General features: G+C 35.6%; 4 protein-coding genes across 10 annotated transcripts in view; 2 read left to right on the plus strand and 2 right to left on the minus strand.

Annotated features, from left to right (window-relative positions):
* The first annotated feature begins 318 nt into the window (after positions 1-318).
* Positions 319-6,042, plus strand: rab9a (RAB9A, member RAS oncogene family). 4 transcript variants are annotated; one of them, XM_052565120.1, is made up of 4 exons: positions 319-478; positions 2,703-2,755; positions 3,736-3,768; positions 4,700-6,042. In XM_052565120.1, the coding sequence occupies exon 4, from the start codon at positions 4,726-4,728 to the stop codon at positions 5,326-5,328; it is 603 nt and encodes a 200-aa protein (XP_052421080.1). In that variant the 5' UTR covers positions 319-478; positions 2,703-2,755; positions 3,736-3,768; positions 4,700-4,725; the 3' UTR covers positions 5,329-6,042. The 4 variants fall into 4 exon arrangements, with proteins under 4 accessions (XP_052421080.1, XP_052421082.1, XP_052421083.1 ...); XM_052565122.1 differs by having other exon boundaries at positions 3,736-3,765; positions 4,698-6,042; XM_052565123.1 differs by having other exon boundaries at positions 325-478; positions 2,681-2,755; positions 3,736-3,765; positions 4,698-6,042.
* trappc2 (trafficking protein particle complex subunit 2) lies at positions 6,033-7,961 on the minus strand. The gene is made up of 5 exons (XM_052565124.1): positions 7,756-7,961; positions 7,564-7,678; positions 7,348-7,496; positions 6,520-6,601; positions 6,033-6,434 (listed from the first exon to the last, which is right to left on the minus strand). The coding sequence occupies exons 2-5, from the start codon at positions 7,654-7,656 to the stop codon at positions 6,336-6,338; spliced, it is 423 nt and encodes a 140-aa protein (XP_052421084.1). The 5' UTR covers positions 7,657-7,678; positions 7,756-7,961; the 3' UTR covers positions 6,033-6,335.
* Positions 7,962-8,010: 49 nt separating this feature from the next.
* Positions 8,011-21,359, plus strand: ofd1 (OFD1 centriole and centriolar satellite protein). Of its 3 annotated transcripts, none has more exons than XM_052565097.1 (22): positions 8,011-8,249; positions 8,844-9,020; positions 9,233-9,301; positions 9,394-9,421; positions 9,529-9,636; positions 10,736-10,872; positions 10,957-11,130; positions 11,210-11,316; positions 12,257-12,376; positions 12,860-12,933; positions 13,019-13,110; positions 13,189-13,378; positions 14,534-14,664; positions 15,594-15,705; positions 16,559-17,083; positions 18,214-18,340; positions 19,318-19,415; positions 19,604-19,645; positions 19,749-19,870; positions 20,718-20,894; positions 21,043-21,110; positions 21,189-21,359. In XM_052565097.1, exons 1-22 carry the CDS (start codon positions 8,148-8,150, stop codon positions 21,232-21,234), a joined length of 2,826 nt encoding a protein of 941 aa, XP_052421057.1. In that variant the 5' UTR covers positions 8,011-8,147; the 3' UTR covers positions 21,235-21,359. The 3 variants fall into 3 exon arrangements, with proteins under 3 accessions (XP_052421057.1, XP_052421058.1, XP_052421059.1); XM_052565098.1 differs by having other exon boundaries at positions 16,718-17,083; XM_052565099.1 differs by lacking the exons at positions 19,604-19,645; positions 19,749-19,870; positions 20,718-20,894; positions 21,043-21,110; positions 21,189-21,359 and adding an exon at positions 19,575-19,592.
* Positions 21,360-21,486: 127 nt separating this feature from the next.
* gpm6bb (glycoprotein M6Bb) overlaps positions 21,487-25,088 on the minus strand; it is a 34,651-nt gene continuing 31,049 nt past the window's right edge. For both annotated transcript variants that reach the window (XM_052565116.1, XM_052565115.1), the window contains exon 7: positions 21,487-23,901. In XM_052565116.1, coding sequence (XP_052421076.1) covers positions 23,752-23,901 — 150 coding nt within the window. In that variant the 3' untranslated portion in view covers positions 21,487-23,751. The remainder of the gene's footprint in view (positions 23,902-25,088) is intronic.

The following is a 25,088-nucleotide window of genomic DNA, read 5'->3' on the forward strand; positions in this document are numbered from 1 at the left end:
GGTCTTAATTAGTGCACAAACTTGTGTGCTTTAATTTCATTTCCAAAATTACCTCAAAGCATCTGATTCACACCCATACACATTATATATATATATATATATATATATATATATATATATAGTGCTCTACCAATTGAGCTACAGGAACACTATATATATATATATATATATATATATATATATATATATATATATATATATATATATATATATATATAACACAAATCATCGTACTGTGTATCTGTACCAGTACGAATGTTTGAATCAGCTCTTCTGTTTTTGATCACGTGATCGACTATCAGCCACTGGGGTCACATGACACTCACCAGCCAATAGGATTGCAGGAGAGCGGCACCATCAGAGATCAGAGGAAGAGCTCCTAAACTCGTTACGTTTGGCTTTATTGCTTGTTTTGTTTCTTATGATCGAATCTAGATTTCCGGTTCCTGAAGCTCGATGTGTTCAGAAGCAGCAGCAGGTGAGATCGAGTCTCTTTCAGCTCAAGTCTGCGTTAGATCCGCGGTTATTGAGCTCCAGTTCGAGCTGTTTATTTCCTCCTGACTGACTCACTTTGTGTCGTTTAGTCTCAAGTTCAACACCTCACTCATGTATGGGTTTCTTCATTATAAACGACGTCCTCGTTTGGTTTGTTAACCGCTGCTCGTGCAGTTTAGTAAATAAATCAACAGGGCGAATATCATCAAAACAAGTCCGGCTCATGTTTCATCTCAAAATAAATGTGTTATTTCAAGCGATATAGTGTTGTATTAGTGATTTAATAATCATTAATACATCCCGATTCAAACTATCGTTACCACGTGTTCAAAATAAATCAGAATTATATTACTATTCATAAACTATTATACATATTAATACATGACACCATTTGTTGTATTACTTTGTTTCCTTAAGCAATATGTAATCTAATAATAGTAATACATTTTATATGTATATGTATATGTATATATGTGTGTGTATATATGTGTGTGTGTATTTGTGTATTTGGTCATAAGAATTTATACACTGCCGGGTTTTTAAAGTTTTCCCACTTACAAAGAATGCAGAGATCTGTAATTTTCATTGTAAGTACACCTCAACTGTTAGAGACAGAATGTAAAACAAAAAAAAAAACAGAAAATCACATTGTTTGAATAATTAATTTCCATTTTATTGCATGAAATGTGTATTTGATCGCCTACCAACCAGCACGAATTCTAGCTCTCACAGAGCTGTTAGTTAGTCTGTAAGAAGCCCTCCTATCCTCCACTCATTACCTGTATTACCTGCACCAGTTTGAACTTGTTACCTGTATAGAAGACACCTGTCAGCCTAGAACTACACCGGAGGAGCTGGTCAATGACCTGAAGACAGCTGGGACCACAGTCTCAATGGCTACCATTAGTAAAACACTACACCTTCATGGATTAAAATCCTGCAGCACACACAAGGTCCCCCTGCTCAAGCCAGCACATGTCCAGGCCCATCTGAAGTTTGCCAAAGACCATCTGGATGATCCAGAGGAGGCATGGGAGAAGGTCACGTCGTCAGATGAGACCTACATATAACTTTTTGGTATAAACTCCACTTGCAGTGTTTGGAGGAAGAAGGATGAGTACAATCCCAAGAACACCATCCCAACCGTGAAGCATGGGGTGCTTTTCTGTAAAGGGGACAGGACGGCTGCACTGTATTGAGGGGAGGATGGAAGGGGCCATGTATTGGGCGATTTTGGGCAACAACCTCTTTCCCTTAGCAAGAGCATTGAAGATGGGTCTTTCTGCTTGATAATGACCCCAAACACACAGCCAGGGCGAGAAAGGAGTGACTCCGTAAGAAGCATTAAAGGTCCTGGAGTGGACTAGCCAGTCTCCACACCTGAACCCAATAGAAGATCCATGGAGTGAGCTGAAAAGACATGTTGGCCAGCTACAGCCCCAAAACTTGAACGATCTGGAGAAGACCTGTGTAGAGGAGTTGGCCAAAATCCCTGCTGCAGTGTGTGCAAACCTGGTCGAGAACTACAGGAAACGTCTGTCCTCTGTACCTTCCAACAAAAGTTTCTGTACCGAATGTTAAGTTGTATCAAATACTTACTTTAATGCAATAAAATGGAAATTTTAATTTTAAAAATCCTGTTAGATTCTGTCTCTCACAGTTGAGGTGTACCTACAATGAAAATGACCGATCTCTCCATTCTTCGTAAGTGAGAAAACTTGAAGAATCACCAGTGTATCACAAGCTTATTTGCCCCACTGTAGATAGATCGATAGAATGATTTTTAAATAATATTATAATATGATGTATTTTTTTGTTTGCATGGATTGGCCAATCAGAATCAAGTATTTGATGCGGTGTTATAAATATTTTAAATATTAGCCATATAAGCAGTTTCAGCCACTTGTTTAATAGTTTCAACCACATTTATATTTCATAAGATGACAAGATGTTCTCAGGAAATTAGTCTTGCTGGTCAAATTGAACCTCAAAAATAAATTGAATGGAAAGAAAAAAAAAAATGTAAAAATAATGATTAAGTCTGCACTAATAGCATGCAGGTCTGTGCAGTGACTTCAGTGTTTCTCCAGCAGGCCTGTGTAACTGTACTGAAGTCGTTCTGTGTGTGTGTGTGTGTGTGTGTGTGTAAACTCTGGCTGTGGTGAATGTCGTCTGAATTGTAAAGCACACTGTTGCATGTGATCCAGGACAGACAGGAGCACATGACCGAGTCACCGCCAGCAGCTGAGAGAAAACTACTGTGAGTCTCAACCTTCATTAGCGCTCAACTCCTCCTCATGTCCAGCATTACTGACCTGTCCGAGTCACGCTAGCTTGACCTGTGTCTAGAGCAGAGACTGACCTAGTGCTGATGAGGATTATAGGTTTCTGTTGTTGCCGTATAGCCATGATGTTGTTTTTGTTTTTACACTAACACAAATTAAAGCATTTAAGTTTTATCAGATATTGGATATTTGAATAAAATGTTGGTTTTATTTTCACAAAAATAGAAAACACTTTAAAAAGTTCTATTGGTTTTTGAATGTAAAAAAAAAATATTACTCAGAAATAAAGTAATAAAAAATATATATTCATTATTTGATGTGTAAGCATAAATTTAATTTTTTTTTTTTTTTTTTTTATAAATTTAATAGAAAACAGATATAAAACCATTAAAACTGATATCAGTTATTTAAGGTATAAACATAATGTTGAAATTAAGAAATGAAATTAAACACTTTTTAAAATTATATCAGTTTTTGGATGTTTAAGCACAATTACATATTTATTTTCACACACACAGACACAATAAATAAATAAATAACCTAAAATAAAACCGTTAAAAATTATATTTGTTTTTGAAAGTTTCAACAAAATGTCAGAAAATGCTAAAATAAAACCTTAAAACTAAACCAATTATTGAATGTTTAAACATAATGTAGTTATTTTAAAAATGTTTAAATTTACATGCTTTACTGGTTATATTTCTGCTTTTTGTGTAAAACCTACATCATCATTATACTTGCATACAGAAACATACATCATGGATAATAATAACAACTGAGATGTAATGTGCTGTGTGTGAAGTATTTCAGAAACACATCTCACTTCAGCATGAATAACTGAATACTTTAATAATATATGCAGAAAACCCATTACAATAAGTCTCTGTTGCATAGATCTTAATTTGATTATGTCGGGATAATACTTCTCATTTAAGGATTTATGTATTTTTTCTAGGTTTTGAATGATGAGTTATTTGAGGCAGTAAAGGTAAGTGAAACCTACTTCTTCTTTTGAAATCGAGTCAAATTTCTGAATCCGTTTATTTTTAAACAAACTGTTTTACAGAAATGAAACTTGGCTACAATGTTTTATAAACCCCTCTTCACCTGTTAGGACTACATTTGTTCTTCGGCACCATTCTGAGAGCCACATATGTGTTTATTCAAGTATATCAAATATTAACACTTTTACAGGTGTTTACTAAAAGAAATAATATACACAAACAGTCAAAAGTCTGGAATAATTTATTTATTTATTTTATTTTTTACAATATTTTTGAAAGCCACTCGTCTGCTTCCCAAGGCTGCATTTATTTGATCAAAACAGTAAAAATTGTGTAACATTTCTTGGAATTTAATATAACTTTTTTAATTTGAAAATATGTTAAAATGTTTTTTATTGTTGTTCCGTGATGCATTTTATTTTTCAGGATTCTTTGATGAATAGAAAGTTCAAAGAACAGCATTTATTTGAAATAAAATCTTCTGTAATGTTATACATTTATTTACATTCACTTTTGATCAATATAATGCATTCTTGATTATTAAAAAGTTTTTTTTTTTTTTTACCACAGTCCTTAAACTTTGTTTTGACAAAATATACTCAGAAATGTTTCTTGAGCAGTAAATCATCATATTTTCATGATATCTGAAGATCATGTGACACTGAAGACTGGAGGAATGATGCTGAAAATACAGCTGTGATCACAGAAATAAATTACAGTTTCACATAAAAATCATTTATTTTAAATAACAATAATTTTACAGTTTTTACTATATTATTGATCAAATGCATCTCAGCATGCAGAAAGACTTCTTTTAGCAACGTGCATTTCTCCTAACTTTTGACTGATAGTGTAGATAAACTGTTTTATTGGAGAATCATGACTTGTTTCGGTCTTTAAGATGCTGTTCTTCAGTTCACAGGACGTCGTCTACAAACACCATGTCATCTAAATCATCTCTTCTTAAAGTCATTCTCCTGGGCGACGGTGGAGTGGGAAAGAGCTCGCTCATGAACCGCTACGTCACCAACAAGTTCGACGCCCATCTCTTCCACACCATCGGCGTGGAGTTCCTCAATAAAGACCTGGAGGTGGACGGCCGCACGGTCACGCTGCAGATCTGGGACACGGCGGGTCAGGAGCGATTCCGGAGCCTGCGGACGCCCTTCTACCGCGGCTCCGACTGCTGCCTGCTCACCTTCAGCGTGGACGACAGCCAGAGCTTCCACAACCTCAACAACTGGAGGAAGGAGTTCATCTTCTACGCCGACGTCAAGGAGCCCGACAGCTTCCCCTTCGTGCTTCTGGGAAACAAGGTGGACGTGACGGAGAGGCAGGTGACCAGCGAGGAAGCTCAGGAGTGGTGCAGGGAAAGCGGAGGATACCCGTACTTCGAGACCAGCGCTAAAGATGCGACTAATGTTGCGGTCGCCTTCGAGGAAGCCGTCAGAAGAGTTCTGGCTTTGGAGGATCGACACGAGCATTTGATTCCAACAGACACCGTCAACCTGCACAGAAAGCCTCGCAGCACCGCGTGCTGTTAACAGACCAGCTTCATATTCAATGATCCTCCAGTGATCAGCGGCTGCACTTACTCCTTAACACTGGGTTGCTTTCATTGGGTGGCGTTCTTGTGTCTGAACTGACATGCATGATTTAAAAGATTCTGTGCATTCAGATGTCTTCTATAAATATATATACATACATATAAATCTGTCCTCTGGGATTCGAGCAGGTTATTGCATAGATAGACGGATATCATTTTGTCTTGCATGGGAGTCAAATAGTGAAAAGCAAATGCAATAAATGCACTGCGAAAACCTGCTTTTGATTTCTTGTTTTCCATTAAAAATAACCTCCTTAAAGCACAGCTGTGTAAGATCACTGCACTTTTTTCCATCTGACATATATATTGAATTTAACAAGTCTGTCACATGCAGTTTGATTCTTCAGTAAATGCTTCTTGTTTTAAGGACATTTATATATTTTACTGGAAAACGAGACTGAAATGCAGATTTGTTTTGCAGTGTGCATCTCATGTGATTTTCTTTTGCTATAACTATGATTAACTAATGCAGGACAGGTGTTCATACACTGTGTGACCATTTCTAATATATATTAACATAATTATGTAGAGAGTGCCAAAAATATACACAGTACTTGTACTAAAATATGGATGAAAATGCACTTTGAAAAGAAGCACTAAAATCTCAATATTGTACATTGTTGAATTGAAATTAAAGAAGTATTGAACAGTACTTGAAGGAATTGTTTATTTGATGTGAGGTTATTAATAGACAACAGTAATCAGCATGCAGATGACAATAAGTAATAGGTGTAATTTCTGCAGAAATGTCTTTTTTGCATTCCTGTTTGATGCTATTACACACCTGTTTAAAAAACAATCTGTAATCACACTTCATTGGTTGTACAGTAGAAGGTAAGAATGTGAAGATAAGCTGGTAATGATGAGTAAAAACGACTGAAACATGAACAGCACGGCTGTATAGTGATGCATGACAACAGAAACATGTAGATTTACTAACAAGAATTAACTGATCAGATGCTTCTTCCCAAGAAACTGCACTTTCCTGTCGAAAGCTGTGGAGCGAATCGGTGCGTTGGCTTCATAGAAGGGATTCATTGCAAACTGGGTAAAAAACAAAACGTGTTTTAAAACAAACAATGCCTTTATATTGCACTGAATTATCACTACAGAATAACACAGATGTTACCTTGATGTACAGATCATACACATCATTAAAGAAGTTCTTGATCCCGTCCTCTTGCCGAATATCATGGAGCATAATAAATCTCATATGTATGTGAGGGTTAAGGAATAAAACATTTAATCAAATGCTTTTATCCAGTGAAGACAATAGAAGCAATGCAAATCCACCAAAGAGCAATGATATAAAAGTGCTTCAAGTCTCAGCTTAATACAGTACACATAGCAGGGTGTTTTTTATTATTATAATATAATAAATAATACCAAAATAGATAAATACAAAAAATAAATATTTATCAGCCTTAGAAATAAAAATCAGATGGCAGTACCTGGGATACTTTGTTATACAAAAATTGCAAATATAAAATTAACTTTATTTTACTTTATTTCTATATTTTTTTATAAAAAACAATGCAAAGTAGATTTTGTTTTTCAGATTTTCAAAGCTTTATACATAATACAGATTTTCAAAGCTTTATACATACAAAAAATGTATATAGAAAATCTGAGTTATTATAAAACTAAAACTGCTACTTGAAATAAAATACAATTCACCATTTATATAAAAAAAGATTTAACTGAATCTAGTCGAAATCAATACTGAAATATTACAATTACAAAATACTTACAATTAAAAATTTAATTAATATTTTTTATAAATAAATAAACTTATAAAGTTATAAAAATAAACTTAATTTAAATTCATATTATCATCAAATATGCTAAATATTATATATACTAAAAATAAAATAAAATTCTAAAAATAAAACCTGATTTATGTGACTGTGTAATAATGCACATGTCTCTGTGTCCTGCAGTGCAGTGTGTGAGAAGGATATGTCCAGCTGTGACGAAGGCAGAGACAAACCACTCGTTGAACTTGTCCACGGTCTTCAGGTACATGTTGTTGGACTGCCACATGTTCTCATCCACCAGATCCAGAGCAGCATGAGCGATGAACTGGTTCAGATGTCTGTGGTCATCCTGCAGCAGCAGACACATCAGCATCAGATCATAACTCTAACATCAGGGTTAGTATGATGATGCTCACCTTTGATTCAGTCTTTCCTGGAGGGAGAAACTCCATCTCAAACACGGGGTTATCATGATGACCCACCATAACGAAATAATAACTCCCCGACATGGTTAATAATCAGAGTTCAGAGCTGTAAACATGAAACCAGCGGTCAGTTATTACATATTAATCTACATAAACACTGATGCACATGTAAACACATCTCACCACAGCAATTGTGACGTCAGTTCGGCGTTTCTTCAGAAATTATAAGCCATCTAACAACACCTCCTTTAAATAAATAACGAATTATGTAAGTCACAAAGCGAATATTGTTGATAATAGTTGAATATAAACTGAACTACAGCAGATGAGGAACAAACACGATCAAGAGTTCCCGTTTCCGGTGCGTTGACCCAGCTGACACAAAACAGCCAATGAGAGCGCTCAGCCATTCTGACGTCATCACGCCGAGTCCGGAAACACAACAGTCTGTTATCAGTTTGGATTTTTAAAGCGCTGCGGCGCGAGTTGCTAAGAAACAGGCCGTGGCGCATTACTGATCGATGAATTCGGTGGATATCGAGCGATTATCGGTGAATGATCGTGTTTGTTGGTGAATGGTGATGTCTGGGAGCGGAGAGCAGAGTTTGTCCCCGGATGAGATGCGACAGAAGCTCTATCAGACCTTCAGGAGCCGCGGGCTTCTGGACGCGCTGAAGGTCCGTGTCCTCAGATGACTATTATTATAATAGTTATTATATTCATAACGGCAACACTGGGATGTTTACTGACTTGTGCTCACACAAAGACCAAAACCCGAGACCTAAACTTGTCTTCTACAGCTATCTGTGTCTCATTCTGTCGTTCTGTCTTTCTGCAGTTTTATGTCTGTTTATCTATCTGTGATTCAATTTATCGTTATTTTTATTTGCCTATCTATCTATCTATCTATCTATCTATCTATCTATCTATCTATCTATCTATCTATCTATCTATACATCAGTCTGTCTGTTTGTCTATATACTCTATCTATCTGACTGTTTATTGTATCATTCAGTCTCTTGTTCTGTCCGTCGATCTATCGTTCTTCGATCTGTCAGTCTGTCTGTGTCTGGTCAGTCCAGGAACAGCCTGCTTCATCTTCAGCTGTAATCTAATCATAATCCAGTGTGTAAGATCTGGAACAGGATTGAACACACTGAAAACCTTGTATAATCACACTGCAGATGTGTATAACCTGCAGGCCTCACAGACAGTGTCCTCCTGCAGTACAGGTTCAGTCAAGTGTTGTGTGTCTGTGGTGTGTTGTGCAGACGCAGCTGAGGAATCAGCTGATCCAGGAGCTGCAGCCGGCGGCGCTGAGGAGAGCAGACGCTCACTCGGTGTTAGTCACCGCATGCAACAGTGTCATCATCCATCACCTGCGGAGCGTCGGCTGCGACTACACGCTCTCGGTCTTCCTCCCTGAGTGTGGGATGAGCAAAGACAAGGTGATCCACATGACTTCATACTTGCTGTTTTACGATTCTGCTGCATGATTCCATCACCAGGCTGTTAGGAAAACGCTCGTGAAAAACAGTTTTTGGAACTGTATTTATTAAATGAAGATTATGAATAAACCTCATGGAAAACAATACAGTAAAAAGCATGATTTGACCCATTTAAACCAAGACCAGATCTTGTTTGTGTTGGACTTGTGTAGGTGTTGTCAGCCAGAGAGCTTCTGCAGCTCATGAAGATCAGTCCTCACACACCGCTGTACAGATCTCTGGTAATAAAACGGACATTTCTTCCGTGTATGTATAAATGAGCTTGAAGTAGTTAATACATTTCCCTATTTCTGGTTCTTTCTCATTCGGGCAGGCGTCGGATGTTCAGAAGGGACAGACAGGTACAGGACGATTATACAGCAACGTTTTCCCTTTGTTTCACCGTGAGATACTGACACTGCTCTCTGTGATGAAGACGAGGATGATGGATGTTGTTTTATTCCTGCAGGTTTCCTGATGAGTCTCTTCACAGAGCTCACTGAACATCATGTTTACAGAGACTGCTGCGATGCTTCGACCCAGTGCACCTCTGAATCAGCTCATAAAGAATCACTCGGTACGCCTTCGCTTCTGTCCAAGCTCCTCAGAGTCTGAAGAACACCCAGCATTCACAAAGATCAACACGTGTTCATTTATTAAACATTACAGCCTTCAAAAGAATGCCAACAGTGCTCATAATAGCTTATAAGATTAAATTAATAGTCCCAATTTTAAAATTCAACCATTCTTTTATGTTCACTAATGCAGCTTTTATTTGTATATAACTAGAGTAAAACTTATTAAATATTGTTACGGTTTAAATATCTGTTTTCTGTGTGAATCTGTGTTAAAGTGTAATTTATTTCTGTGATGCTCCACTGTATTTTCAGCATCATTCCTCCAGTCTTCAGTGTCACATGATCTTCAGAAATCATGAAAATATGATGATTTACTGCTCAAGAAACATTTCTAATTATTATCAATGTTGAACACAGTCGTGCTTCACAATATTTTTGTGGAAACCATAATACACTGCCATTAAAAAAGTAAGTTTTAAAAAGAAAAACAGAGAAGAAATTTATAAATTGCTCAAAAGTCAAAGTAGAGACTTGTATAATGTCACAAAAGATTTCTATATCAAATAATTTTAACTTTCTGTTCATCTGTGAATCCACAAAAACAAGTTTTTCAACATTGATAATAATCAGAAATGTTTCTTGAGCAGTAAATCATCATATTATTCTGATTTCTGAAGATCATGTGACACTGAAGACTGGAGGAATGATGCTGAAAATACAGCTGTGCATCACAGAAATAAATTACACTTTAACACAGATTCACACAGAAAACACTTAGTTTAAATTCTAATAAAATGCCCAAATTTGTACAGTATTTTTGATAGTAGAAGAGAAGAGCAGAAGAGAAATCCTTCAAAAACATAAACATTTTTTTAACTGGTTATGTGTTTGTGTTATGTATGTGCCACTGTGAGGACAAATACATTATTTATAATTTTGCCATATTTAACCCCATTAGCACAGAATTACACATTTTTTCATTTCTGCCAGAATCAACCTTAAGATGCAAAAGATGTTCATTTTAAATTCCTTTGAGTCATATTAAACATAAGGAAAGAGAGTAACAAACTGTGGTCTTCATCCTTGTCTGTGGTGAAGTTGAGAAGCTGCAGCTGATTGATGAGGAGTATGAAGTGCTTCGGCACAGAGGAGACCGCTGGGGGTCAGTCGAGGTCAAGCTGGCGGAGTACAGGAAGGAGATCCAGGAGCAAGCACAGCTGGAGCTCAAAGCTAAGGTACGACTGCGTTTATCCCCTCATCCCTTTCCATTGTGACAGCGCTCAAGATCTCAACCGAGCGTTTGTGCCGTCCTCACACAGCTGCAGCACTTCATGGAGGTGGAGATCACGAAGGTGAAGAGAGACGAGAAGGAGGCTTCACGGAGAGAGATCCTGGAGCTGCGGCGAGACCTGGAGAGAACGTTTGAGCTGAAGTCTGAGGCTCTGATGAGCCGAGAGAAGAACGCCATCGAGAGGCTACAGAAATCACAGGAGGTACTGAGTCTCAGCTCTGTCAACCAATACACACAAAACACAAACACATCATGAATCTCTAACGGTTCACTTGATCCAGATCGAGGAAAAAGAGATGTATGCTCAAAGACAAGCCCTGCTGAAAGAGATCGAGTCTGTGCGGAGCCGAGACATTGAGCTGAAACAGAGGATGGAGGCCTTCGACAAGTGAGTACAGCTGCTTATCTGAACCAGAACACGCGTGTGCTTCTTCCACTGCGGAGGAGTACTAGCATTACGAAACGACAACTAAAAGTGCAATAACAAGCTAGATTTATTATTAAACTAACACTTAAAAAACATAAAAAACTAATATATGACAAGAACGCATAACACAGCGACTAAAATGTCAAGTAAAATTAAAATGAAAATATAAAAGAAAAAGCTTAATTTAAAAAAGTGATATTTAATAAATGAAACAGACATTTTTTTAAGATAAAAACAATAATTGTACTTATTGAAAAATACTCTAATAGTACAGAAATCATACTAAAATGATATCACTCTGATGTGTTTCTTTCAATGTGTTATAATTGTTTACTAAAACTATTAAACAAATGTTTTTAGTTATTGAAATAAAGCTTAACTAAAATAAAATATCAATATTTGATGAATTTGAACTAAATGAACATTTTAAAATGTTGCCTTGGCAAATAATTGAAATTATTGAACTAATAAAACAATTATTAAAAATAGAATTATTATATTATTATAAAAATATTAAAACAAATTAAAATTAAAGCGAAAGTAAATTATATATTTTTTTTTAAATAAATGAAAACATGACAAAATCACATAACAAATCTACTAAAGTTTTACCTAAATTAAATGTAAATATATTTAAAAATAGTTCATTCAAAATCTGAATAAATACTATAAAAGTATATATTACTCAAATATCACTGCTGTCAGCTCTGAAGTGGAGGAAGTGTTTACTTCTGAAGCTCACAGTGTTCTTATAGGTCATGACCTTTGACCTGAACAGATCAAGGAAGATGAAATCCCTGCTTCTCTTTTGACTTGTTGACTTGAATGTTTTGTTTATAATATCATGAATATAATGTTTGATATTATAATATGAATATAGTATTTTGTGGTAATGATGCAGAAGCTGTAAGCTGCATGAGGAGAAGGTGAAGACCATGGAGGATCTTCTGAGGAGGAGAGAGCTGTCTGTGAAGACCTTGGAAGACACGTTTGACCTGAAACTGAAGAGCGAGTTAGAGAAGTAAGTCCTGCAGGTGGCGCTCTTGTGACTCAATGATGAAAGATCAACTGTTCAAAAGTTTCTTTTTAAACAAACTAATACTTTTATTTATTATGGATGCATTGAATGCATTACAAATGACAGAAAAGACAATGTTAATGTAAAAAATGTTACAGTAGATTTCTATTTCAAATAAATGTTGTACTTTTAAACTTTCTATTCATCTGTGAATCCTGAGAAATAAAATGCATCACAGTTTCCACAAAAATATCGTGCAGCACAACTGTGTTCAACATTGATAATAATCAGAAATGTTTCTTGAGCAGTAATTCATCATATTTTCATGATTTCTGAAGATCATGTGACACTGAAGACTGGAGGAATGGAAACATACATATTTTTCATCAAATAAAAATATTAAAAAGTCTTTGCATTGTGTGTTTTGTAAAGTGAATGAATGTACAGTTGAATCATATTCATAGATGTCATCATAATCTGTTTTAGATATCAGCTCGAGCTGAAGGAGGATTACATGAAGAGAGCCGAGAAACTGACTGAAAATGAGCGAAGGATTAAAGGTCTGAGTTTAGAAAAGACAAATATAACTGCTACTGGATCCAGTCTTCTATTGATCCTGTTGATGTTTTCTTCTTTCATTTGCAGAAGAAACGCTTCGTCTGCAGAAGGAATCTGCTCTTATTGATGCGAAAGCAGAAGAGCGTGAGAGAAGTGTATCAGAAGTGAAACGTCTGCTGGTAAAACTGCTCTGTACTAGAGTAATGCCTGAAGGTGTGCGGTCAGAAGTGAAATGATGATGTTGATGTGTGGTGTAGATGGAGCTGGAGTCGTCCCGAGCGCAGGCGTCTCTTCTGACCCAACAGAACGAGCTGCTGAGAGAGAGACTGGAGAACATGAGTGACTATCCAGCGCTGAAGAGAGACGCTCCGGAGCAGCAGATGAACATCAGACTGCTGAAGGAACAGCTGGAGGACAAGCAGCAGGAGAACCAGAGACTCAGACGAGGTCCAGCTCCACTTCCTCTCTACCTTCCCAGCTCGGTGCATTAACATCATTACAGGAGCAACCCAATAAATTATCAGAACTAGGGCAGGCTAATAAATATCAATCATCTTATTGATGCGTCTTAAAAACTATTCAAAATATATATTTTTTTTTTTATGAAAGAAGACTTTCCTGCTCACCAAAGCTGTATTTATTTGGTCAAAAATTTTGTAAAATTGTGAAATATTTTTACAATATTAAATAGCCATTTTCGATGTGAAAACATTGCAACTTTTCATTCATTTGTCTGATTCAAAACTGAATTTTCTTACTTTTGTGTTTTATCTGAAATGCAATTCTTTATTGACATAAGCTTGAGTTGTTTAACTTCTCAACTTATAAAATAAAAAATAATATTAATAATAATAACAACAACATTATATATTAAATTAAATTAAATATAATGTGTAAACCTTTCCAGTTTTAAAAAAGATTAGACAATTTAGTTAGAGTTAGAGTGCAAGTTTAAAAAACAACAACAATGTTTTCCATTCAACTTTCCACAAGCTTATTGCTTATTCTCAAACTGTCAATCAAATTCAAGTGTGTTTATGATTTGAAAGAGATTTAATTTTATATGATTTGGCCCTCATAATCGATTCCATTCATCAGTAATGTTTCGGCAGGATCAAGATGGTAAAAAGTCTTCTCGTTTCCAGCCAGTTTGTTTGTCTGTCTATTCTGAGGAGGAATAAAACCAACAGCAAACATTTACAGACTAAATATGCAAAACTACGCAGAGTATGAGTTCTGGGAAAGATGCTGTTGTTGAAATCAAGTTTGAGCAGTCCGGTCTGAAATCTAACGGGGTCAAACAGGGATAACAAACACAGAAGTGGTCTGTGTGGATGTGCTCCGCTTCTTAATTTGGCTCTTTTGGCTGCAATTGTGCATTTGCTGGGAAAAAGAGTAGCGCGGGGGGTGAAGGACAGAGGAGCGCTTCAGAGTTCGGCTTGTTCAACACACCCTCTGTTCCTCTGTAGCACTGCAGGATCCTCACTGCACAACGCTCTTTCAGGCTTTTTGCATTATGAGCTTAAATTAGATGCACAAAAAAATCAGGTTTTAGCAAAAGTTGTAAGTGTAATGTGTAACAGGTTTGTGTTTGTCGTTCAGAGCTCAGCGCGCCGTCTAAGGAGCAGCTGGCACTGCAGGCCGAGTTCAAGAGACTGGAGACGGCACACAAACTGGACCAGGAAGACTTAGAGACGCAGAAGAACGTCTTACACACACAGCTGCAGCACGAGGTCTGTCCCAGCGGCGTCTAGAGCTCCTGATGACATCATTCCCTCAGTGAAGAAACATGACTGTGTTTCACTTTAGATTTAAAGGGGAATCTCTCTACAACTCTCAAGAAGAGGACCTTTAAATCTTTTTTTTTTGTACTTTTTCAAATATTTTTATGTTATTATTATTATTATTATTATTATTAAAAGTGTAAGATTCAGATGAATTACAATAAAACATTGGGGGAAAATTACATATTACAATAAGTTTTAATATTTGATTGAAGTAGTAATAATAATAATAATATTCAGATACACAGATGTATTACAATACTGAGGATTTTGGGGGAATTATACATAATAAAATAAATAAAAATTGTAATTAAACATTAAGAATATGATCTTTTAAAACAAAAAAAGGAACAAATAAAAAAATCTAAATTACATATTCAATACATAATAATAATAATAATAATAATAATTACTCGAAAACAATAATTATTAATAGTAAGTATTTTGCGGGAAATTATATTAATATAATATAATATATTATTAATAGCAATAACAAAAATTATTATTATTGTTATTAATTCTGTTATAATTATTATTAATTATGTTATTATAATTATTATTATTAATGAATCTGTTAATAATAGTGAAAACAACATATTCAAACGTGAAACATTCAGATCACAATAATGATAATTTTAGGGAAATGCTGGTAAAGTTGTTACTTTTTAAAATATTTTATATTAAATTGTAATAGTAATAATAATTGTTTATCAAAAGTGAAACATTCAAAAGCATTGCAAAGAAATATATTTCAGGGAGTGGGGGGTGTAAAGATATATATATATTTAATTGATGTCATTTTATTTGTTGACTGTGACTGTGATGTATTTCCTGTCTCATCTGTGTGTTTGCTGGCTGGTGTGGTTCTCTGTCTGTAGGTGCAGCAGTGTGTGCTGTTGAAGGCTCAGCTGATGGAGTGTGAGGAGCGGGTGAAGTGGATGAACACTCACACTGAAGAGCTCCAGCTCCAGCTCCAGCAGACACAACAAGGTGCACACAGCAGACCAGCGAGTCTGGAGAGTCTCTGAAACCTCTAGAAGGAATCTGTGAGCTCAAGCTGTGTTCAGTTTAAAGTAAATGTGTCTCCCTTTTCTTCTGGGTGCCACCATGCTCACATGACATTATACGATCAGATCTCTGCTAAACAGGAGTTTCAGGGTAGGAAGTCTGCTTTTCCAAGTTGGACTTTCCTCATATTTATAGGAACGCAGCATCAGCCATTACATTACATGTTTGATTATTTTGTAAGTTTGATGGTTGCACTGAATCAGACATTTAGCATCTTTTCATATTCTGTGAATGAATGCCTTTCATATGAATTTGCAAGCTTAAAACTTGCAAACGTGTATTTATTTCATGCAGGGTTCCCCCAGCCAACAAAAGCCTGGAAGCCTGAATACACATTTCTCTAGCTATGCTTAGTAACTTAACATTTTTAAACAAATCATTCTTTAGTAATTCTTTTCAATCAGTCATTTAAACCACTTCACAGATGTTCCTGAATGAATGTCATTTATGGATTCATTTGGGAATCTTTTTTTTAGTAACTTGATTTCAAACCACCTCACAAATCATTCTGAATAATTCATTTGGGAATCATTCTTCAGTAAGTAAATTTTTTTTATTTTACTTTCGAGTTGGATATAAATCTTTTTAAACATTTAATTTTCTTAATGGTTTCTCATTCATTTTCCAACTCCTCTTCCAGTAATCTCAAACAGGCAGGAAGGTCATGTTTGTGGGAACCCTGTTCTTCATCAGTGTTTGGTGGTTTTGGCTTTCCTCTCTCTAAACTCTTTCTCTCCTCTCTTCTATTTGCCGTGTTGTTCTGTGATCGGAACAGCTCTGGAGAACGAGATCCTCCGCAATCCCAAGCCTTCCCTGGTAGATCGTTCTGTTCTCAGTTTGATTCCTGACAAGCTGCTTCCTCCTGACTTTTACATAGACACGGCTCTGCTCAGAAACCCCAGAGCTGCTTCTGACACTAATTTATCTGAAGCAGGGCCGGCCCTCAGGGGCCCGTGGCCTGTGAAGCGTGACTCTGAGCTGGTAAGCAGCGCTCTGGCCCGGATACGAGAGCTGGAGCAGGAGGCCGAGCGTCTGGACGAGGCTTACAGGAGCCACCAGCACAGAGCCACTCGAGCGTCTGCTGGAGATCTCACACCTCCCAGAGTGACCTATAGAGCACAGCCCAGGGTGAGCTTCACTTCTGCAGGATGTCCTGTTGAGCAGGAATTCACCAGAACCCCTTCTCCGAGAGAGAGAAACCCGCTGAGACTCATCTCTCCTCCAGCCAGACGTCTGTCCTCCACACCGCTGAGCAAACGCGGAGCAGACGCCGATCATGACGCTCACGCTTTCACACAAGGTCTGTAAAATCTATGTTTCTGGTAGTAACGCGCTGCCATTTTGGCAAACTGAAAATTACTTTTTTTTTTTTACTTTCGCCAACTTCAAATTAATTTTATTTAAAAAATATAATTAAGTAGGCTGTCCAAGTAATTTCAACCTAAATCATATCAAACTGACTTAGAAAATTTAGTTGAATCACATTTATCTTAAAAAAAAAAGAATAGCTAATACTGGGGTGCCTCAGGGCTCAGTTCTTGGACCACTTCTCTTCTCTGTCTACATGGCATCATTAGGTTCTGTCATTCAGAAACATGGCTTTTCATACCACTGCTATGCTGATGACACTCAACTCTACCTCTCATTCCATCCTGATGATCCGACGGTAGCTATTCACATCTCAGCTTGTCTAACTGACATTTCTTGCTCGAAGAAGGACCATCACTTTCAGCTCAACCTTGCCAAGACAGAACTGCTTTTGATTCCAGCAAACCCATCGTTTCATCACAATTTCACCATCAAGTTAGGCACATCAACCATAACTTCTTCAAATACAGCTAGAAGCCTTGAAGTTATGATTGATGATCAGCTGACTTTCTCAGACCACATTGCTAAAATCCCATCTCTTCCATCTTTATTTGACGCTCTAACTCTAGCACTCACTATTAGGATTCTGTTCTTAAAAAAAAAAAAAACCTTGCACTCTGTTCATTTACTAACTGCTTGTTTTCTTAAAAAAAAAAAACTAATGCAGAGTTTACACTGCACGATTTTAAGCCGATTTTTCACCCACCAACAAATAATTTGAAATTGCGGACAAAATCCCGAAATCGGAGGCAAATTGAATCTCTTTCACACAAGTGACAATCACAATCGAAACAAGCACAAACATTTGCCTGACCAGCCAGAGCATCAGCATAACGTTTACTGCGATATTATTTAGCTACAACTCTCTTTCAAGAACACCCAATCCTACAGTGCCTCCATACAGTAATCCTCCAGTTATTTACCAACACAAACTTATTGGCACACAAAGTCAGAATGTAGCATGTTCATTTTAAAACCGCTTGATTCTGGAAAAGTGTTGACTGGTATATGGTAGATGTGTAGGAAGCCTGTAAAAGCAGTGTTTGTGTGTGTTTGTCCCAGACTCTGACAGAGCGGCGCTGGTGTTCCCAGAGAGACAGATCTCACCGATCCCTGCAGGAGAAAGCCTCTGCTCCATCAGTCCTCCCAGCAGCCCCAGGATGAAGAGCACCACTCGCCACAGCCGCAGGTCACCGCTCTTACATTAGCTTTCACATTTATTTACCTTTAGAAGGGCACTTTGTACAGCTATTCGTGTATTAGTTCAGTTACATCAACAAAAGCTTTTATACACTGCAAATGTGGAAAAAAAGCTTGCATTCATAAATCAACAGAAACGTAAATGTAAATGCAAAAAAAAAAAAAACATTTCATGAAAAAATCTTTGATGCAACATGAGCAGATCTAAATGCAATTTCACTGTAGACACTTTGATTCATTTTTATATCTCACTTTAATCACAAAAGCTGTTTTCCCCCCTTTTTTTTACATTTTGGTGGCATTTTTGCCCCAAGCCAAGCTTAAAACGATTCTAAAAAAAAATGCAAGCAAGATTAAAATATATACATGCTTACAGACAGTTTAAACTGATTCACAGGAGTAAGTCAAACAAATCATACTTCTCAAATGTATCCGACTTCTCAAATGAATCTCGAATGAATCAGACTTATCGAATGAATCAGACTTCTCGAATGAATCAGACTTATCGAATGAATCAGACTTCTCGAATGAATCAGATTTCTCGAATGAATCAGACTTCTCGAATCAATCTGATTTCTCGAATGAATCAGACTTCTCGAATGAAACCGAGATTGAATCAGACTTCTCGAATCAATCTGATTTCTCGAATGAATCTGCTTTCTTGAATGAATCTGATTTCTCGAATCAATCTGATTTCTCGAATGAAACAGAGATTGAATCAGACTTCTCGAATGAATCAGATTTCTCGAATGAATCAGACTTCTCGAATGAATCAGATTTCTCGAATGAAACAGAGGTTGAATCAGACTTCTCGAATCAATCTGATTTCTCGAATGAATCAGATTTCTCTAATTAATCAAACTCTCTCATACTCACAAGACAATCAAGGTCATCATTAGAAAAAGTGATGGACAAATGTGCATTAAAATGTCCTTATTTCTATTGTAATTCTCTTTGACTTCACAGTCCACCCAAGCTTCAGGAAGTCATCTCCAGTTCCTCCGAAGCGTCGTCCCCTCAGCCGGAGAAGATCACGCTTCACGATCTGACCGACCCTGTGCCATGTACACACTCCTTTCTATTTCCAGTTTGTATGAGAATTACCCAGAATTCAGCAAATATCAGAGTTTAACATGTCCTGTTTAAAGTTTGATGTCAGTAAGATGTAGAGTGGTGTTTGTAGTTCTGGTCTTCTGGTGTGTTTGATCTGCGATGATCTGCAGAAACTAAAGTAGATCTGGTGTGTGTTCAGTGCTGTCTGTGGATCAGGAGAAACTCCAGGAGTCACACACAGGTGAGACCCTCATCTGACTGATCATGTGACCGATGCTCTTCATCTGGCCGTGTGTCATGAGTGTGTGTGTGTGTGTGTGTGTGTGTGTGTGTGTGTGCTTCAGATGAACATGATGCAGCTGTGGAGGAGGAGGAGAGGAGGAGAGAGGAGATGAGGGAGAGCGAGAGCGAGAGAGAGGAGGAGCAGGAGAGAGAGGAGCGAGAACACGAGACCATTAACATACAAGTACAGATTTGAAATTATGTTTGCATTTTTAGATTTCATTTTCATTTGAGTTTTGTCTGTATATTAGAGTCATTGTGTTGTTTTGTTTTTGTCTTTTTTATATATATTTGTATAGGTTTTAGTTTATATTTTTTGTTTTAGTATTTTATTTTAATTTTTTTGCTTTAACCTAAACTAAACTAAAATGAGAAGTGTCACCATGGCAACTAGCTGAAATATAATAAGTCCAAGGTTATTTCAGTTAATGTTTATTTCACTAATATATATGTAATTATATTTATGGTTTTAGTTTTATTTCAGCTTATTTCCGCTAAATGCAAAGGCAACATTTCTCATTTTCTACAATATTTTTTTGTATTTTATTTAATTTTGGTTAATTTTTTTTTTACTAATAAGTAATACCACTTTATTATTGGTTTATATATATGTGTGTGTGTGTGTAAATATATACTATGTATTTTTTCAACTTTAACATTTTTTTTACTTATTTTCATTTAAGTTTTAGTTAAAGTTTTAGTACTTTGTGTGTTTTATTTTATTTTTATTAGGTTTTTAAGCTTTAGTTTTAGTTATTGTGGTACATCAATCTAAACTAAACCAAAGTGAGAAATAAACTAAATTTTTATTTTCTTTTTTTGTCTCATTTTCATTTAGTTTAAATGAAATAAAATATTTTTCTAAAATGTTTTAACTTTATTTTTTTTTTAAGTGATGAATCTTTTTTATTGTTATTGAAGCTATAGCACGAGTTCAGGAGTCTGTTTGATCAATGATTGATAAGACTCATCTGTTGTTTGATCGATTGACTCTCAGACGTCTGTTTGACTTCTGTTTCTTCGTCTGTCAGGAGGATCAACATGAGGAACAAGCTGGAGACCACAGAGAGGGGACAGAGGGTCATGTGACAGTAACCAGCGCAGTGATTGGAGGAGGAGCGGAGGAGGCGGGACCAGGAGCAGATGATGTGGCCAATCCTCTTCACAAATACATGATGATGCTCATGCAGAACAAACAGAAGCAGCAGGTACACGGACATCATTTCAGCATCACACACAGTTTGTCACCAGATTTGGTTTATTAAATATATTTTAGGATTACTTGTCTGTCCTTCAATCTATTTAGCATTTGTAGATATTTGTCCTGACTGTATGTGGTTGTGTTTGACACCACAGAGCTCAGCTCAGGAGGCGTCAGAGAAGCACAGTCTGGAGGAGTTTGAGTCTGAGAACGAGGAGCGCAGGTAACACTGTATGTGTGTGTGTGTGTGTGTGTGTGTGTGTGAGACACGCTTCATTACAAGTCTTCCTCTGTTCTGCAGTGTTGAGCTGATATCACACCAGGAGCCAGACGACGACTTCTGGTGAACAAGTCCCCGCATCTTCACACTTTATACAGAAATCTTGAAATACTAGCTGGAAAATGAATTGTGTGAATGAGTGTTTTTATCAACTTTAATGCTGACTTGAATAAATTTTGTATCTTTTGTTAATGATCTGCTTCTGTATTTGATTCATAAGAGCTGTTCGATCACTGCAAGACTGAGAATATTATAAGTACACAAATGCTGAACATAATGACACATGATTAAAAAATCAATGATTTGAAAGAAAGCTCAGTGAGTCTCAGAAAGTCTTTTATTCAGGTTTTATTTGTGTATAAAATACAATCGCTGGTTTGAAGGCCTGAACACACGTTCAGCGTCTCAGTTTGGGGCAGTTTGTGTGTTCACAGTTGATCAAGATTGCCAGAGTTAAAGCCTTCAAAATACATGCATAATACATGAAAACACTGTGGGAAATTAATAATAATAATAATGAAAAACAAGAAAGTCATGAAGGTCTTCGGGCTTATAAAAGAGTATAATATAAACCGTTAGGACAGAATATTTTTTTTTCTTTTCTTTTTTTTAACCGCTGTAAACACTAAGGGAATCCCCTAAAATGAATTATTAAAAATATTGGTAGACTATAAGGTTAAAAAGACAGTATTATACAGTATATGAACACATTACATGGACTAAAACTCTAGGAAAACAAAGCAGATTATAACATTAAACTCTGGTAAATACTGCTGATGTCAATACAGTGAGAGTCTGTCCTGCTCGAGTCAAACGATGAATGAATAACAAGAGTGAAAAAAAGCAATTTTGTCAGTATTTACAAATGCACATTTTGTTACTGTTGTTGTATCCCTCCCAAAAAAACATTGAAAATATTCTTATTATTTTTGCTGGTCATAGAGTTCACATTCACACCGATGCAGTTTGAATGCACTATTAAAATCAAATAATTAATTAATCAAATTAAAATAATAAAAAAAGAAAATAAAAGCTGAGCAGAAAAAGTTGGGTAAAAGCCTCCAAATCTCGCTACTTTCATACAAACAAGTATAAAGTGTTTCCAATCATGGTAAGATTTGTAGTTAAAAAGGATTGTATTACAATAATTACAATTGAAAGAGAATTACAAACCATTCTTCCATAAACATTCATTTGATGTTCATCTGGAGGCTTCAGTTGCTCATGTTTTGTCATTCTTCATTCTTCATACTTGTGTTGTTAATATAGTGATGTGAAGTGACCAGGACAGTAATCTGACTCCGATCTGTGATGTGAGGTAGTGTGAAAACCTTCTGCCTGACTTGCAGTTTTGTGAGAATATTGCAAGTTATACACTCATAATTGCAGGCTTTTGTATCACAATTCAGACTTTATATTTCACAATTTTAATAGTTTTTTTTTATTTTTATGTAAGACATTTATCCCATATTGTTCAAGTTTGTCTCCAATTATGACAATTTTTCAAAGTTCTGACATTTATATTGAAATGTTTTTAGTGTTTTTCTTAAGAATTCAGACTTTTTCTCAACTTGTATCTTGCAATTTCAACTTTTTTCTCAGAAATAAGAAATATTTGGGAATAATAAATTGTGATTTTTCAATTTTGACTTTTTAAATTCTGTTTTTTTTTCTTAATGAATTATATATTGCAGTTTGTTTTTTTACTTGTAATTTTGACTTTATATCTTGCGGTTTTTATATCACAATTTTAACTTTTTCTCAAAATTATGATCTATTTTTCTGAATTAAATATTTTTTTCTTACAAGTGTATATTACAATTTCAAGTTTGCATCTCACAATTCAGACACAAATCTCCAAATTTTTTGTTGTTGCTATAGGAAAAGAAGTAATTAAAAAGGTAATGCTATTTGTTTAATTTTTTTACCTCACAGTTCTGACTTTTTTTCTCTTCATTGCAAGTCAATATCTCACAATTTGAACGTTTCTTTTCAGAATTGCAAGAAAAAGGTCAGAATCATGAGACAAAAGTCAGTTTTTATCCTATATTGTAAACAAGCTTCCATCAGACGCCACTCTCTGAAACAAACATGCTAAATCTTGTTGCATAATGTCTTCTGTTCACATACTATCTCCAGCACATATCACACATGAACAAACCCAAACATTCAGAGACAACCAGACCAATTTACTTCAGAAGGATCCTTCCATTATTAATCTTTAAAAAAAAAAAAAAACTGGGAATGCTTTAAAATTTTGAGAGGATGCAAAACATGTTTATAATGCAAGTGCATGTTATTTTTCATAAGAATGTAATGTAATGTCAAATAATCATGCACTTAAATTAGATTCATGTTTATGATGTTTTAAGGCAAATCTCATCTGGGTTCGAACAGAATCTGATTTGCATTTACATTTAGTCATTTTGCTGACGCTTTTCTCCAGTGCATAAAGCGATTAGCATGTGCATTAGTGCAAGGTTTGAGCTTGACCAAGGGCTGAGGAGAGCGAGAGATGTGCACAGACTGCGGTGAGTTAGTGAGTTAGGGCTGTTAGTGGTTTGGGTGGCAGTGTTAACCCTCCTTACGAGTAGGAGTTGAGGCACTCTTTGGAGCGCGACTGGATGTCCTGCAGCTCCCGCTCCTCCTTCATTTTGATGTCTTGGTACGCATGCAAGTGACTGGCGTCCTTTAGGTAGGCCCAGTTTGCAGAAAGGATCATTAGGTAATGGATCTGTAAGAGAGGGGCGAGGTGATGCCCGTCAGCAGGTCAACAGAGCCACACACACACACACACACACACACATTATAAAGGAATAACTCCTCCCTAAATCAACATATACTCACACTCAAGTCATTTCAAACTGTGTGCTGTTATTGCTTAGACAGGTGCAATATAATTTAACATTTCTGCTTTAAATAAACAATAGTGAAAATTATAAATCTTTATATAAATCTATATCTTTGCTCATTTTCATTTAGTTTAACTTGACCACTAAAACTTAACAATTTCATTTAATAATAATTAAAAATAAGAAATTAATATTTATAAAAACTAACATAAACACATTTAAATTATATATATATATATATATATATATATATCATTTAATATATATATATATAGAAATAGAAATAAGAAATAGAAATAAGAAGTAAAATAAATATTTCCCATTTATTTTACTTCTTATTTCTAACTTTTCAAACTTTATTTAATTTAATTTCTGTTTTAGTTTAATACATCAATTTAAAAAAATACATTAATTACATAATACATTTAACTTAATGAAATAAAGTAACTAAAACTACAATTACTTAAAAACAAAATAAGAATAAATTGAAAAATTAAAAAAGACAAAAATTCTAAGTTGTTTTGTGCTTTTGTCATTTTTGTTTTCTTTTTTGGAGTTAATTATTTTTTTTTAAATGTATCCATTTATTTTTATTATAATTTTATTTTCTTTAATTTTAGTTATTTTAGCTAAATAAACACCTTTTTATATTTTATTTCATTATAGCTAAAGTTTGATGAAAAGACGAAAATAGTTTTGTAGTAATTGTAATTATGTGATATTTTGCTACATATATGAAATAGTCATCATAATTGAATATTCACAGGATTTCTGAAGCGAATTCAAGACTGAGAACGCCCTTAAAATAACACATCTCTTGAATTCAAAACCAGAAAAGTAGAAAAGCATCACAACACATGTCTTCTGAAGTCATGTGATGTTTTGAGCAATAATAAACGTCTGAAACTGAAAGAGCTGTTTTTGTGTAGCAGCACAGTTCATAATAACAGCACAAGCTTTGAATCAACATCGAGTGAGTAAATGCTCATTTCCAGCCAGACTATTCCTTTAGTGCACAAACAACTACAAACCAATGGACATTAAAACATATTGAGGACACACTGATATG

The sequence above is a fragment of the Carassius gibelio genome, chromosome B9 (genome assembly GCF_023724105.1).
Source record: "Carassius gibelio isolate Cgi1373 ecotype wild population from Czech Republic chromosome B9, carGib1.2-hapl.c, whole genome shotgun sequence".
NCBI lineage: Eukaryota > Metazoa > Chordata > Actinopteri > Cypriniformes > Cyprinidae > Carassius > Carassius gibelio.

Excerpts from the sequence above, each read along its gene's own strand:
- rab9a (XM_052565120.1), top strand. The coding sequence starts at position 4,726 with ATGTCATCTAAATCATCTCTTCTTAAAGTCATTCTCCTGGGCGACGGT.
- trappc2 (XM_052565124.1), bottom strand. The coding sequence starts at position 7,656 with ATGTCGGGGAGTTATTATTTCGTTATGGTGGGTCATCATGATAACCCC. Across the intron at positions 7,497-7,563 it reads CAGGAAAGACTGAATCAAAG|GATGACCACAGACATCTGAA; the intron begins GTGAGCATCATC and ends CTGCTGCTGCAG. Across the intron at positions 6,435-6,519 it reads TGTATGATCTGTACATCAAG|TTTGCAATGAATCCCTTCTA; the intron begins GTAACATCTGTG and ends TTTTTTACCCAG.
- ofd1 (XM_052565097.1), top strand. The coding sequence starts at position 8,148 with ATGGTGATGTCTGGGAGCGGAGAGCAGAGTTTGTCCCCGGATGAGATG. Across the intron at positions 9,637-10,735 it reads AGCTCATAAAGAATCACTCG|TTGAGAAGCTGCAGCTGATT; the intron begins GTACGCCTTCGC and ends TCTGTGGTGAAG. Across the intron at positions 11,317-12,256 it reads AGGATGGAGGCCTTCGACAA|AAGCTGTAAGCTGCATGAGG; the intron begins GTGAGTACAGCT and ends GTAATGATGCAG.